We start from the raw sequence: 16,796 nt of genomic DNA, 5'->3' as shown, positions 1-16,796 counted from the left end.
CAGAAGTGGTTTGCCATTGCCTTCTTCCGGGCAGTGTCTTTACAAGATGGGTGACCCCAGACATTATCAACACTCTTCAGAGATTATCTGCCTGGTGTCAGTGGGTGCATCACCAGGACTTGTGATGTGCACCAGGTGCTCATGGATCATCCACCACCTGCTCTCATGGCTTCACGTAACCCTGATCAGGGGCCTAAGCAGGTGCCACACCTTGCCCAAGGGTGACCTGTGGGCTAGCAGAGGGAAGGAGCGCCTTACACCTCCTTTGGCAGAGGCATATTTCCACCCCTCTACTCAACCCTGCCAATAGCCCTCATAACTTTTTTTACGCATCTTGCTGGAAAGTCTGTTGAATTAATACCGAGCTCTTTGATGTACCCCCATATGCAGACCAGTCCATGGTAACGAATGGGTTCCATCTTCACAGAGGTCTATTAGTCCATTTTAACCATTAAGTCAAAAAATGCACAAAATTACTCAGTATGCCAACTGTTCCTCCAGAGCATTGTAATTGAAAAAGTATAAGACTGATAAGAAAAAACAAATAGCAAGAGTGGAGAGAGCGTAAAAAGCAGTTCAGCTGTCCATAGGGGAAAAAAACATATTTATGTTCATCAGACATTTGAATATAACATATTTGAGGGGTAGAGATGCTTCTCTAACAAAGGAGTGTTCCTTCTCACCATGAGCCTGCAGGTCACCCTCGGGCAAGGTGTAGCTCCTGCTTAGCCCGTCCCGATCAGGGTCACACGAAGCCTTGAGAGCAGGTGGTGGATGGTCACATGAGCAGATAGTGCATATGACAAGGCCTGATTATGCAGCCACTGGTGCCAGATGATCTCTGAAAGCTATTGATAATTTGGGTGTGATTGGGTGGTGGGGACTTGTTGGGCTGGAAGGGTCTGTTGCTGTGCTGTATCTCTGGATAGACAAATAAATTATCTGATGCTTCCAGGACACCACTTAATACTGAACTAACACTACACTTAAAGCAAGGTCTTGGCCTGAGATGTCAACTATCCTGAGGTAGGATCCTGAGGTAATGTTGCAGCTCTATAAAACCCTGGTTAGACCACTCTTGGAATATAACGTATGGTTCTGGTTGTCTCACTACAGGAAGGATGTGGAAACTTTAGAGAAGGTGTAGAGATTTACCAGGATGCTGCCAGGATTAGAGAGTATTTCTTATGAGGATAAGTTGAGTGAGAGAGGGCTTTTCTCCTTGGGCTGAAGGAGGATGAGAGATGACTTGATAAAGGACAAGATGCTAAGGGGCATAGGTAGAGTGGATAGCCAGAGACTTTTTCCCAGGCTAACATGTGGGGAACTAATTTTAAGGTGATTGGAAGAAAGTATAGAGAAGATGTTAGAGTTAGGTTTCTCTTTACACAGGGAGCGGTGGGTGCATGCACCACTGTTGTCAGTGGTCACATATCCAGGACTTGTGACCTGCACCAGCTGCTCATACGACCATCCACCACCTGTTCCCGTGGCTTCACGTGGCACTGATGGGGGAGTGGAGCTAAGCAGCTGCTACACCTTGCCTAAGGGTGACCTGCAGGTAAGCGGATGGAAGGGGCACCTTACACCTCCTTTAGTAAAGACACATCTCCACCCGCCTCCCAGAATGAAACAATACTCAACTGAATATGGCTTCTTAGTTTCAGGGCATATAATTGCAAAGAACATAAGAACGATATAATAAAATACAAGTAGTATACTTGCCCTGCCACTCAATATGAACTGTGCAGTGGAGAGTATATTGTCTGGCTGCATCACAGCCTGGTATGGAAACACCCATGCCCTTGAATGGAAAATACTACAAAAAGTAGTGGATATTGTCCAGTCCATCACAGGTAAAGCCCTCCCCACCACTGAGCACATCTACATGAAACGCTGTCGCATGAAAGCAGCATCCATCATCAGTGACCACCCAGAGTATGCTGTCTTCTTGCTGCTGCCATCAGGAAGAAGGTACAAGAGCTCCAGGACTTGCCACCAGGTTCAGGAACAGTTACTACCCCTCAACCATCAGGCTCTTGAACCAAAGGGATATCTTCACTCAACTTCACTTGTCTCATCATTGAAATGTTCCCACAAGCAATGAGTTCATTTTCAAGGACTTTTCATCTCTTGTTCTTGATATTTATTTGTATTACTGTTTCTTCTTTTTGCATTTGCATAGTTCGTTGACTTCTACACTTTGGTTGAACGCCCTAGTTGGATGGTCTTTCATTGATTCTGTTCCCGTTATTACTCTATAGATTTGTTGAGTATGCCCACAAGAAAATGAATCTCAAGGTTGTACGTGGTGACATATATCTACTTTGATTACAAAATTTACTTTGAACTTTGTGATAAAGACACCCCAGAACTCTCTAAGACTTGAGATGTTAAACTTCTCCCAGCTCAATTTCTTCTCTGTAAGACAACCTTCTCCTTGTTACATGCTTACCTGATCTGTGCACTGATAGGAGTTGCCATCACAATACACAACATCAACAACAGTCAGAGGATCTTTTTATTTCACTCTGGTATAAACAAACTGTTGCCTGGTTACAAAAAACAAAAGGATAAGACCTCAGTGTGTAAGGAAGTGAACCGCAGGCAAGCAGACAACTGATTGATATGCCACTGTGCTTTTAGAACACTCTTTACAGGCTCTGTGAAAATGCAGTAAATTTTGTCTTAAATCATTGTAAAATACTTCTCAATAGTAGAAAATCAAAAATGCTGCAAATCTGAAATAAAAACAGAAAATACTGGAAACACAAACAGGACGCTGGAAATCCAAAGCAACACACACAAAATGCTGGTGAAACTCAGCAGGGCAGGCAGCACCTATGGAAAAGAGTAAACAGTCGACATTTTTGGGCCGAGACCCGCCTTCAGGATTTACATACTGAAAAAACTCAGCAGGGGTGAAGGCTCTCAGAAATGAAATAATAACTGTATTTCTCCTTCTGTTGATGCTGCCTGAACTATGGAGTGTTTGCAGTATTTACTTGTTTTACTTCTATTTACTGTTTGCAATGTTGGTATTAGAAAACAGGAGAGAAAAAAAAAATCAGGCTCACAATGTAGTTGTCACAACCACGGATTCGGCAGCACAGTAGATACGGTATTTGAGCTCATTATGCACATGTCAGCTAATTATTATTTCATTATGATAGTATTTAACTCCATTCATTCCGTCGTAGTATTTGTCGAGACTTGAACACAGCAATGCTTCGCTGCCTGCTTGCATTCAGCCTTGCCTGAGAAATTGGACTGTCGAGTCAACTGACTCTGAAGAATAGCGTTATTCGTTCTTATGTTTAGTTGCTCTTTTCAGCCGCAGTGTATGCTTCGTTTTCCATTTGACAGTTTTTGTTAATGGCCCTGTTTGGCCTAGTGTTTATTGTTTTCTTTTCCCTGTAACACTGTTTGCATTAAAGTCTGTGAACTATCGACTCACGACAGTGTCTCTCACTCCGTTCTTGGGCCATGTCCGACCCCGGTGACAGTGGTACTGCTGTGTATGACGGTGGTTTAATCAGAATTATGAACATTACCATTGACAGATATCATCTATAGTGGTTCCTCGAAACAAGCCAAAACCTCTGAAACACTGGGTACGGGAATTGATGAATGATGCACTTCCAAATAACTGAGGTCCAAGTCAAAAAAAGTATGTTCGATCCTTCATTATGAAACCAACAAAGATGAAGGATATTAAAAATTAACAAAACTAAATTAGCAATGTAGTGGAATAAGAGTAATTAGCGTCAAATTCACTTAATTAAATGGTCAACAAAATAAATCATCCTATCTCTCTCCCTCTCCACCAAGCTAAAACTAACCGTCTAGGACATAGCCCTCCACCTCTTGTAAGGAGTTTGTATGTTCTCCCCAAGACCGCGTGGGTTTCCTCAGGGTGCTCCGGTTTCCTCCCACAGTCCAAAGACAGATTAATTGGTCATTGTAAATTGTCCTATAATTAGACGAGGGTTAAATCAGGGGATTGCCCAGCAGCACAGCTCAAAGGTCCAGAAATGCCTATTCTGCACTGTATCACAATAAATAAATAGTGTGAATACTTAACTATACTTATTTGCTTCTGCCATGACATGACCCATGTGACAAATTACCATGACCCAAAATACAATACAGACGGATAGAAAGTAGCCACATAGCTCCTACCTCATGAAATTCATTGTTTTGCAACAACAGTACATTGCAATACATAGAGAGCACTAAAGGTATTAATTAAAGATACAATAAGATATATAAAAATGTAACCAGGGCAAAAAGAGTGCAAAGTAGTGTGGTAGAGTTCACAGGTACATGGACCGTCTGGAAATCTGATGGCAGAGGGGAAAGAGTTGTTCCTATGTTATTGAGTGTAAGTTTTCAGGCTCCTGTATCTCTTCCTGATGGTAGTAGTGAGAAGAAGGCATGTCCTGGATGATGAAGGTCCTTATCTGGGAAAGGATGTGTTTGCCTTGGACAGGCTGCAAAGAAGGATCAAGAGAATGATCCCATGAATGAAAGGGTTAACGTACAATGAGCATTTGATCACTCTGGGCCTGTGCTCGCAGAAGTTTGGAAGAGTGAGGGAGATCTCATTGAAACCTATTGAATATTGAAAGGCTTAGAAAGAGGAGATGTGGAGAGCATGTTTCCTATAGTGGGCTAGTCTAGGACCAGAGGTCACAGAACAGAAGGATGTCCCTTTAGAACACAGTGAAAGATTTCCTTTAGCCAGAGGGTGGCGAATCTGTGGAATTTATTGCCACGGATAGCCATGGAGGTTAATCATTAGTTATATTTAAAGTGGAGGTTGAAAGGTTCTTGATTAGTACGGACCCCAGAGGTTATGGGGAGAAGGCAGAATGGAGTAATATAACAACTTCATTTCCCCCATCACTAAACTGTTCCCATAGCCTATGGACTCAATTTCAAGGACTTTTCATCTCATTTTCTTGATATTTATTGTTTATTTTTATTATTACTATTACTATTATTTCTTTATTTGTCTCTTTCTTTTTTATTTGCACTGTTTGTTGCTTTTTTGCACATTGATTTTTGTCCAACCTGTCTTCCATTGATTCTATTGTGTTTCTTGTGATTGCCCACAAGAAAGTGAATCGCAGGGTTGTATATAGTAACATACATGGATTTTAATAATAAATTTACCATGGACTTGATGGGCCAAATGGCCTATTTCTGCTCATATGTCTCATGGTCTTATGCTTCTATGAAGAAGTTTCCCCTCCACTTCCCTTTAAATATTTCACCATTCCCCCTAAGCCTGACCTTTAATTGTTGTCTCAGCCAAACTGAAGGGAAGAAGTCTGTATGCATTCATCCCATCTATGCCCCTCATAATTCTGTATACCTCTCTGTGATCTCCCCTCATTCTCCTATCAAGAGTCCTAACTTATTCAACCTCCACCGATAACTCGGGTCCTCAAGCCCTAGCAGTATTCTTGTAGATTTCCTCTGCACTCTTTTAAACTTAATGATATCTTTCCTGTAGGCAGGTGACCAGATTCTACCATCTACTGTCCTTTGTTGCTTCACCCATCACCTCCCAGCTTCTGTCTCTATTTCCACTCTCTTTTTTTTCACCTGCCTATAACACCCCCCTCCCCACCACCTAGATAAACCTATCATTTGCCAGCACTTCTCCACACCTTCCCTGCCACCTCTTAATACTGGCCATTTCCTCTTTTTCCTTCAGTCCGGATGAAGGGACTCGACCTGAAACATCGACTGTCCGCCCACTTCCCTCTATAGATGCCACCAAGGTCACTCAGATCGTCCATTTGCTTTTTATTGCTCCCAGATTCTGGTGTCTGCTGGCTCTTATATCTTCAGCTATAGACTCATAGAAAAGTGCAGTACAGAAACAGGCCCTTCAGCCCATCTAGTCAGTGCTGAACTATTTAAACTAGCAAGTCCAATCAACCTGCACCAGGACCATAGCCCTACCATCCATGTACCTATCCAAACTTCTCTAAAATGTTGAAATCGAACTCACATGCACCACTTGCGCTGGCAGCTCGTTTAACATTGACACAATCCTCTGAGCAAAGAAGTTTCCCCTTAAAATTTTCAACCTTCACCCTTAACCCATGACCTCTAGTTGTCCTCCCACCCAACTTCGGTGGAAAAAGCCTGTTTGTATTTACCCTATCTATACCCCTCATAATTTTGTATACCTCTATCAATTCTCCCCTTAATCTGTTGTGAGCAGGCCAACGTTGAACTACGTAGAACCCTTGGTTCCTGGTGAATCGGTGATCACGTGCTAAAGAGCCATGTTTCCAGTTTTACCAGGAATGTTGATCAGATTATATTTTTCCCTCTATTTCTCACATTGCTGTTTTTCCAATGCTATTTTCACTGTTCTCTCTCTCAACAGGCTCCAACTCTGAAACATGCCTCTTATTTCTTCCTTCATAACTGGATATAAAGGATTTAGAAGGATTTGAATGAAACACAAACAAATAGGACGAGCTTAGACTGGCATCTTGTTTGGCATGGACTGGATGGGCCAGATGGTCTGTTTCCTTGCTGTATTACTTTATAGTTTCACTGATAACTATGGTATAGTTCCTAAACTGTCTCCAACTCTGCATTTTATTTTCACTTCTTTAGAGGTACAGCACAGAAACTGGTTCTTCCAGCCCAACGAACCCATGCCCCAATTATTCCTGTGTGACCAATTAACCTGCTAAGCTGTATACCTTTGGAAAGAGGGAGGAAACCCCTCCGATCATGGTGAGAACATCCAAATCCCTTACAGATAGCGGTGGGAACTGAACCTGGGTCACTGGTGCTATCTGCTGCCGCGCAGAATAGCTTCCTGAAAGTTAAATGGTCCTACAATGTAATGGCTCCTTCAAAAGACAGCGCTACAACGGTATGGCACCCCTCTGAAGCCTAGGTTATGTGAATAGGTCCTTGGAGTGGATCTGAATTCATATCCCTCCTATAGTGGTAGAGAGCCGTCAGTCCCAGGGTATCGCAGGTTTGCGCCTCTGGAAGACTGTGTCCTCTTCAGGGCACAAGCCTGGGCGGGAAGATTTGAAGAACTGGCTGTTGCCCATGCAGCGGGTTCCCCCTCTGCACGTCACTGATGTAGTCAAAGGGAAGGTCAAGTGTCGATACAGCTTGGCACCAGTGTCATTACAGAGGTTTCCAAAGTGAAGTTGTAAACAACATCAAACTGTCTTAGGGACCCCGGCTCCAGATTTCTTCCTGGGGTTTACTCCCAAAGCCTCTCCCATGGGTGGGTATGGCCGCAAGGCAGCGGAGGTTTAAAATCAGAGTTTTCCTTCTCCTAGGTGGGCTGCCATCCAAGGTTGATGAGGCCCACCTGCCCAAAGTGACTGGTTTGGAGGCACCAGTGGTCCGCTTTTGCCCCCTCTCTTGTCAATAGAAACGGTTCTGCTAGGCCTAATAGCTAAGCCACACGTGAAGGCCAAGAGTTGGACTTGGTTGTCAGAGGCTGTTAGGGTCACACGCCAATAGGAGCACTTTATAGGTAGTGGGAGCTTATCCCCTCTACCACCCCCGGCTATGCCAACCTTAGGAACCATCCCTCCTATAGATGTCAAGAAATAAACCTTTAACCCAACTTCAGATTCAGATTTTTTTATCCCATGCACATTGAAACAAGGGATGCCACGGTAGTGAGGCAGAATGCATGATGTGTTTTCCCATTTGCGCAGTTTGTTCTTTATCACGCATTGGGTGTCTAATGTTACGTATTGCATTGTACTGCTGCCCCAAAGATAACAACGTTCAGAATCAGAATCAGGTTTAATATCACTGGCAAATGTTGTGAAATTTGCTAACTTTGCGGCAGCAGTATAACACAATGCACGACAATAGAGGAAGAAGAGCTGTGAATTACAGTAAGTGTATACTGTGTATATCTCCATCAAATAGTTAAATTAAGTAAGTATTGCAAAACAGAAATAAAACAGTATCGAGGTAGTGTTCATGGTTTCAACGGCCTTTTAGAAATCCAGTGGCAGATGGGAAGAAGCTATTCCTGAATCGCTGAGTCTGCAGCTTTAGTCATCGGTCCCTCCTTCCTGATGGTGACGATGAGAGGAGGGTGTGTTGGGGGTCCTACACAACATATGACAGTGATATTAAACCTGATTCCGATTCTGATGCCTGCTTCAGGTTCCACGGTCTTTGTTTAGTGTAAGGATGAGTCTCAGCGTTTCATTCTATTTTCATACCTTGATAGTAAATGTACTTTGACTCTTTTGAATCTTTGAATTACGGCTCAGAGCATCGGAGCTGAGTTCAATTCCAGCGTCCTCCATAAGAAAGCATTTACGTTCTTCCCATGTGCACGTGGGTTTCCTCCAGGTGCTTCGGTTTCCTCCCACCGTCCAAAGACGTGCCGGTTGGTAGGTTAATTGGTCATTGGAAATTGTCCTGTCATTAGGCTAGGGTTAAGTCGGTGGTTGCTTGGTGGCCCAGCTCACACTGCATCTCTAAATAAAATAAATTGACTGAAACATGTCATTTGTATTAACAACCTAAGGATACACTGCAGGCAGCCCACAAATGTTGCTGCAGATTGCAACACCAAGAAAGCATGCCCACATGGTATGCTAACGTGCCGGGAGCACAACTTTAATATTCCCTGCTATGACTCATTGGGTGAATTATTTATCCTGATGAGACCAGATAATCTCTTGTGAATGAAAAATCTCTGCCTTCCTCTTAACTATTCATTTGGTGATGGCAGAGAAAAGGGAGCAATTCTATGAGAAGCAGTGAATTATTTAACACAATATGATCAAGTATCTGCGCTCTGAGAGCTGGCTTGATGTTAGTTGATCAGTCGCTCTGTTAAATAAGTAGCCTGTCTCACCAACATCAAGGTAGTTCCTGCAGACCACAGGAACTGAGATCTTGCTTGTTGAGGGGACGGTTTCTGTAATTCACAGATGAATAAGGAGCGGAGCAGTCAGGAGCCCGAGTTCGGTGAGCAAGACTTGGATGTGATCAACAACAAGATCAGAAATCTCAGCAAATGGCGAGAGATCTTCAGCCAACGAGGGTAAAGCAATTTGTTTCCTTTTCCATCCGCTTTTCTCTAACTGCTTGGAAACTCTGGCCCACTCAACATGAGACCCTTTAGACCAGGGGTTCCCAACCTGGAGTCCATGGACCCCTTGCTTAATGGTATTGGCCCATGGCATAAAGAAAGGTTGGGAACCCCTGGTTTGACTGTGGCCAGGGGAAGGGAATACAAAAGAAGGCAGGTTTCACTTAGTCATAGAGTTATAGAACAATACAGACAGAAACAGGCACATCTAATCTGTGCTGAAATATTAATTGGTCTCATCCCATCAATCTGCACCAGGATCATAGCCCACCATACCCCTCCTACCTATGTACCTGTCCAAACTTCTCTTAGACATTGAAATCAAACCTGCATCAACCAGACTCTCACAATCTCTGAATAGAGCAGATCCCTCTTATGTTCCACTGACACATTTCACCTTTCACCCTTAACCCATGATCTCCAGTTCTAGTCCCACCCAATCCCAGTGGAAGAAGCCTGCTTACATTTACCCAATCTATACCCCTCATAATTTTGCTCCACCACTTCATCATGGCTGATCCAATTTTCCTCTCAGCCCCAATCTTTTGCTTTCTCCACGTGTCCCTTCAGTTCCTGACCAATCAAGAATCTATCATCTTCTGCTTTAAGTATACATAAAGACTTGGTCTCCACAGCTCCTTGTAGCAACAAATTCCACACATTCACCACACTCTGGATAAAGAAGTTCCTCCTCATCTCCGTTCTAAAAGGATGCCCCTCAATTCTGAGGCTGTGTCCCCTGGTCTTAGACTCTCCCACCCTAGGAAACATCCTTTCCACATCCACTCTATCAAGGCCTTTCACCATATGATAGGTTTCAATAAGGTCATCCCTCATTCTTTTGAATTCCAGTGAATATGGGCCCAGAATCATCGAATGCTCTTCATATAACAAGCCATTCAAACCTGGAATAATTTTTGTGAACTTCCTTCAAATCTTCTCCAGTTTCAGCACATCCTTTCTGAGATAAGGGCCCTAAAACTTCAGACAACACTACAAGTGAGGCCTCACCAGTGCTTTGAAAGTCTCAGCATTACATCCTTGCTTTTATATTCTAGTCCTCTTGAAGATGATGATGGAATTGCATTTGTCTTACTCACCACAGACTCAACCAGCAAATTAACCTTCAGGGAATCCTGCAGAAGGACTCCCAAGTCCTTTTTTCTCCAGTGCTGCCGGAGTGTCTTGCCCGAAACATCGACTGTACTCTTTTCAATAGACGCAGCCTGGACTGCTGAGTTCCTCCAGCATTTCATGTGTGCTGAAAGCACTCCCAAGTCCCTTTGTGTATCATTTTTTTTGTATTTTGTAGTTTCTCTCTATTTAGAAAACAGTCAACCTTTTGATTTCTTCTACCAAAGTGCATGACCATACATTTCCCAACACTGTATCCCATCTCCCATTTCTTTGCTCACTCTCCTAATCTGTCTTTCCTTTTGTAGATCTTCTACTTCCTCAAAACTACTAAAATGGTTAAATGGATCATTTTCAGGTTAGCAAACAGTACCTTGTGGGATGTTAGGGCCTCAACTAGTTATAATCAATAATAATCTTAGGTGGATAGACATGTACTGCAGTCAAAACTGAGATGATAAGAAGATCAATAGCTTCCTCAGTTGTGAGGAAGCCTTGTGAGGGGCTAGGATAGTTTAAGCAAGTAGAGAAGGTATAGGCTGCTGGAGTGTAATGAGGAGAATTGTGCAGATAACTTCCTTAGGAAGGAATTCTAAAAGGAGAGCTATCATTCAGACAGAGACAGTCCACAAAATGTTACAATACATAACCTGGGGTGGGGGTCTGAGAACTTGAAACAAATAAACTTGGTACAGCATGCAGGTATGGCACAGTAGCGTAGTGGTTAGTTCAAGGCTTTACAGCACCAGCTGTAAGATTGATCGGGGTTTGATTCCCACAGCTGTCTGTAAGGAGTTTGTACATTCTCCCCGTGACCGCGTGGGTTTCCTCTGAGTGCTCCAGTTTCCTCCCAGTTTCCAAAACCATACAGATTGGGGTTATTAAGTCGTAGGGATGATATGTTGGCACCAGACCATGGTGGCCCTTGCGGGATGCCCAGCACAATCCTCAGACTATGTTCAATCACGAACAAGAGAAAATCTGTAGGTGCTGGAAATCCAAGCAACACACACAAGATGCTGGAGGAACTCAGCAGGCCAGGGAGACTCTGAGTCTTTTTTTCTCCAGTCCTGCTGAAGGGTCTTGGCCCGAAGCATCAACTGTAATCTTTTCTATAGATGCAGCCTGGCCTACTGAGTTCCTCCAGCATTTTGTGTGTTTTCCTCAGACTACTTTGACCATTGGTGCTGAAAACACAGTTCACCGTATGATCTGATGTATTGATGTACATGTGACTAATAAAGCTAACGCTAATCAGCCAATCGCGTGGCAGCAACTCAATGCATAAAAGCATGCAGACATGGTCAAGAGGTTCAGTCGTTGTTCCAAACCAAACATCGGAATGGGGAAGAAATGTGATCCAAGTGACTTTGACCATGGAATGATTGTTGGTGAGAAACTGAGTGATTTGAGTATCTCAGAAACTGATCTCCTGGGATTTTCATGCATAACAGTCTCTAGAGTTCACAGAGAATGGTGCGACAAACACATCCAGTGAGCATCAGTTTTGTGGGCGAAAGAGCCTCATTTACGAGAGAGGTCAGCGGAGAATGACCAGACGGGTTCAAACTGACAGTAAATCAAATAGCAACGCATTACGACAGTGATGTGCAGAAGAGCTTCTCTGAATGCAGGATGTACCTAATAAAGTGGCCACTGAGTGGAAATAACTGGTGCTGTGATTATAATGGTAGAGAGTTTCGTTACTATGAACAAGATCATGAGATAAGGGAAACCCTGATCTTGGAAGCACTAATAATTTAAAAGGCTGTGCTTTCATGCCCTCGGTTCTCTTTAGAGGAATTAAATTACTGATAAGTTTCAGCATTGCTTAATGCTGGGTGAAACTTTACTCCAAGCTGTGAGAGATACAAGGCAGAACTTAAAGAGGAACAGGGAGTTCCTGTATTCTGCCCAAAGTTCACCCGTCACAACAGCACCAAGGATTTATGTCAGTGTCAGACTGCACTTGGAGTATTGTGGGCAGTTTGGAGCCGCTTATCTAAGCGGGGATGTGTTGTCATTGGAGAGGGGCCAGAGAAGGTTCACAAGATGAAAAGATTTATGTATGAGGAGCATTTAGTGGCTCTGGGCCTGTACTCACTGGAGTTAAAAAGAATGAGGAGGGAATCTCATTGAAACCTATTGAATATTGGAAGGTCCTGATAGAGCGGATGTGGAAAAGGTGTTTCCTATAATGGGACCGTACGGAATCGCCTTGGTCATCCTATTAGAACAGAGATGAGGAGGAATTTCTTTAGCCAGAGAGTGGTGAATTCATTGCCACAGATGGCTGAGGAGGCCAGATCTTTGGGGACATTTAAAGCGGAGTTTGATAGATTCTTGATTAGTTGGGGTGTCAAAGGGAGAAGGCAGGAGAATGGGTCTGAAAGGGATAATAAATGAGCCATAATCAAATGGTGGAGCAGATTCGATGATTCCACCTGCCACTTCTCAGCCCAGCTCTGCATCCCATCAATGTCCCATTGTAACCTCCAGCAACCTACACTATCCACCAACCTGAGATGACCGTACTGTGCAAAAGTCTTAGGCACATACATATAGCTAGGGTGCCTAAAATATTTGCACAGTACTGGATTCCTCAGCGTGGACCAGAGAGCGAGTTTGTAAATCTGGCAGTATGTTGTGAATGGTGACGGTGGAGGGCTGTGGGACAGGTGGCAGAAAAGGTGTACCAGGGACGGGGGTTGGGGGGGAGGGTGATGCAGTGCAGACACGCCCAGCCCTGAGACCCCAGGCAGGGTCATTTGATCCCAAACAATTAGTTTATAGATCACTACAGAATGCCTTCCCGTTCCCTTCATCCTTCCCACTCTCACTCCACAATAGAGACCCACATGAGAATTAGGTTTCTCATCGCTCACATATGTCATGAATATTTTTTTTGCGGCAGCAGTACATTACAATACATAAAATTACTACAGTACTGTGCAAAAGTCTTGCATTTTGAGTGAAGGAAAACTCTCAAGGTGCTTTGTCAAGGATGGGCAGAAGAGTTTATATAAAGCTGCCTGTGGAAACCTGGCAAATGTAGACTTACTGTATGTTTTAAATACCACAGATTCTGGTTAATTGGCCATCAGGAAATCAGGGCAAAACTAATACATAGTTCTATGGTACTGTGGCAGTATTGATAGTGCTCTAGTTTGGTCTGTATTTCATTTAAATACATAATTTGTTACTCTGTTTGTCTTTTTTATGCCTTTTTAATTATTTCCATGAAACTCCAGTTAATTGAGGCAGCTGCTTAATTGGGCCAAAATGCAATGGCCCCAATGTTGTCCCATTAACTGGAATTCAACTTGGTTCTTTTGTTATTGACCTGCACTTTACTACCAACAGGATGACGGTGGAGAGCTCATCCTGATGACAAATGTCTGCTAACAAAATTGATTTGGATTCTAAATTGTAATATTTACTTTGTTTACAGGTTACAGTTCAAGGACACCGTTGTGAAGGTAAGGGAGTTAAGTGTCCTGTTTAGAGTGATTTATCAAGCCCATCTTAAATTTGTTGGATAGTTTACTATTTTCATATATAGTCATAAGACCATGAGACACAGGAGCAGAAATAAGACATCCGGCCCACCAAGTCTGCTCTGCCATTCCATCATGGCTGATTTATTATACCTCTCAATCCCGTTCTCCTGCTTTCTCACTGTAACCTTTGATGCCCTTACTAATCAAGAACCTATCAACCTTTGCTTTAAGTATACCCAATGTTCTCAAGGGATGTCAGAGATGAGGAGGTATTCCCTTGGCCAAACGGTGGTGAATCTATGGAATTCATTACCACAGACACCAATTTTGCCATAGAGTCCTGGAGTACTACAGCATAGAAACAGGATCTTCAACCTACTTAGTCCGTACCAGCTTTGTCTATTGCTAGTCCAATCTGCCTGCATCCAGATCATAGTGCTTCATACCCCTCTCATCCATATACCTATCAAACTTCTCTCTCAAATGTTACTATTGAACTAATTGGTACCACCTCCAGAGGCAGTTAGTTTCACACTCAAACCAGCTTCTAAGTGAAGAAGTTTCTGCTCAGGTTCCCCTTAAACATTTCACCTTCCACCCTAAATCTATGACCTCTAATTGTAGTCTCACCCAACCTGAGGGGGGAAAGCCTGCATGCATTTACCTTATACTATACCCTTCATAGTTTAGTATGTGTCTATCACATCTCCCCTCACTCTCTTGCATTCCAGGGAATAAAGTCCTAACCTGTTCAACTCGGGTCCTCAAATCCTGGCAATATCCATGTAAGTTTCCTCTGTTCCCTTTTAAGCTTGTTGGCATCTTTCCTGCAGGAAGCAGGAAGCTGATGTAATCTTTCTGAACAACAGCAAGGTAAATGACAACATTTGAGAGGTATGCTAGCTTCCCAGTTAACATAGTGAACAGGTAAATTCAATGCCTGATTAAGGACCTGGAGATACGTGTTGTCAAATTTTGTTGTGCTTGTGCTTAATACGTGCTGTGCTTAAAATTTAATTTTATCTTGAAATGGCAGAGGAAATCACTCAGACCAGTGGTTTCATTTATTTATTTACTGAGATACAGCTCAGAATAAGCCCTTCCGGCCCTTCGACACGTCACCCAGCAATACCCCATTTAACCCTAGCCTATCACAGGACAATTTACAATGACCAATTAAACTACCAACCGGTGTACCTTTGGATTGTGGGAGGAAACCAGAGCACCTGGAAGAAAACCACATGGTCACAGGGAGAATGTACAAACTCCTTATAGGCAGCAGCGGGAAGTCACAGACAAAAAGTACTGACCTTGATGATGTCCAGATTCTGTGGTTTAACTCTTTAAAGAAATTATTGGGGACACAGCCGATTGCAGATGCTGGAACCTCAAGTGAAAAAGAACAAAATGCTGGAGCAACTCAAAGGGTCAGGCAGCATCTGTGGAAAAGAAATGGACAGTCGACATTTCCAGTCAAGAGTCTTCAGCTGGACACTACATCATCAGTCCAGATTGTCTACTGTTCATTTTGCTCCATTTTGATTAGATTAGTTGAGATTAGCTATGTCACATGTAGATTGAAACGTACAGTGAAATGTGTCGTTTGCATTAATAGCCAGATCAGTACAAGGATGTGTTGGGAGCAGCCCAGAAGTTTTACTGTTCTTCCAGCACCAGCGTGGCATGCCCACAAGACACCCGTACGTGTTTGGACTGTGGGAGGAAACTGGAGAACCTGGAGGAAACCCATGCAGTCACGGGGAGAATGTACAAACTTCTTACAATGCTGTGCTAGCAGCAGTGAATTTAAAACAACACCTACTTTGCAAGTTTATAAGGCAAGGAGTTGAAGATCTCTCTCATGGCATGGTGATGGATCAATTTAGACAACCCAGCCCCCACTTCGCCCATCCACCCTGAATGACTCCATGTCCCTTGCGCAAGCACAACACGAGAAAAGTTCTGGGAGTAAGCGTACTTTTTGGATGCAGTCTGAAGGAGGGAGAGGAATATATGCAAGAAAGAGACGATTTGCACTTATATATCTCCTTTTATGACTCAGGGATGCTTCAATATACTGTACTTCAATTCAATATTCTTCCAAAATGTAATGAGTGTTGCAAAACATAAAATATGGTGGACAGGTGGACAGGTCACAATCATATTGACTTGCTAGAGATAAATATGATAATAAGAGCCATGGATAGCAATGGACAATCAGAGACATTTTCCCAGGAAGGAAATGGCTAATACGAGGGGGCATAACTTTAAGCTGATTAGAGGAAAGTAGAGGGGGATGACAGAAGTAGGTTTTTTACATAGAGAGTGATGGGTGCATGGAACGCCCTGCCAGGAGTGGTGGTAGAGACAGATACAGTAGGGACAGTTAAGAAACTCTTAGATGGGCATATGGATGAAAGAAGATCAGAGGGCTATGTAGGAGGGAATGGTTAGATTGATCTTGAAGTAGGATAAAGGGGGGCACAACATTATAGGCTGAAGAGCCTACTGTGTTGTACAGTGCTATGTTCTATGTTCTGCCCATCTGAGTAATATTCTTCTGGACCCCATGGAACTCACTTCTGCCTACCTCGTGATAGTGTTCTGGGAATGCTTCATGTCACAAGTGAAGGGCAGACGGCTTCAGAATCAGAATCAGGTTTAATACCACCGGCATATGTCGTGAAATCTGTAAACTTTGCGGCAGCAGTACAATGCAATACATGATAAATATAGGAAAAAAACTGTGAATTACAGTATGTATATATACTTTTTAAATAGTTAAAAGAGTCGTGCAAAAACAGAAATAAAAAAGTAGTGAGGTAGTGATTATGGGTTCAATGTCCATTCGGAACTCAGAAGGCTGAGGGGAAGAAGCTGCTCCTGAATCATTGAGTGTGTGTCTTCAGGCTTCTGTATCTCCTTCCTGATGATAGCAAAGAGAAAAGGGCATGCCCTGGGTGATGGGGGTCCTTAATGATGGACACCCCATTTTTGAGGCATCTTTTTGAAGTTATCTTGGATACTGCAGAGGCTGG

At 43.2% G+C, this 16,796-nt stretch overlaps 1 protein-coding gene across 1 annotated transcript in view; it reads left to right on the top strand.

The window, feature by feature from the left end:
* The first annotated feature begins 8,963 nt into the window (after positions 1-8,963).
* The window catches only part of mindy4b (MINDY family member 4B), a 49,030-nt gene continuing 41,197 nt past the window's right edge, over positions 8,964-16,796 (top strand). The window contains exons 1-2 of the mRNA XM_073038904.1: positions 8,964-9,076; positions 13,710-13,737. Of these exons, the coding sequence (XP_072895005.1) occupies positions 8,964-9,076; positions 13,710-13,737 (141 nt within the window). The remainder of the gene's footprint in view (positions 9,077-13,709; positions 13,738-16,796) is intronic.

This window comes from Hemitrygon akajei, chromosome 3 (assembly GCF_048418815.1).
Source record: "Hemitrygon akajei chromosome 3, sHemAka1.3, whole genome shotgun sequence".
Taxonomy (NCBI): Eukaryota; Metazoa; Chordata; class Chondrichthyes; order Myliobatiformes; family Dasyatidae; genus Hemitrygon; species Hemitrygon akajei.
The sequence above is the reverse complement of the archived record's forward strand: the minus strand, read 5'-3'. Positions and strand labels throughout refer to the sequence as shown.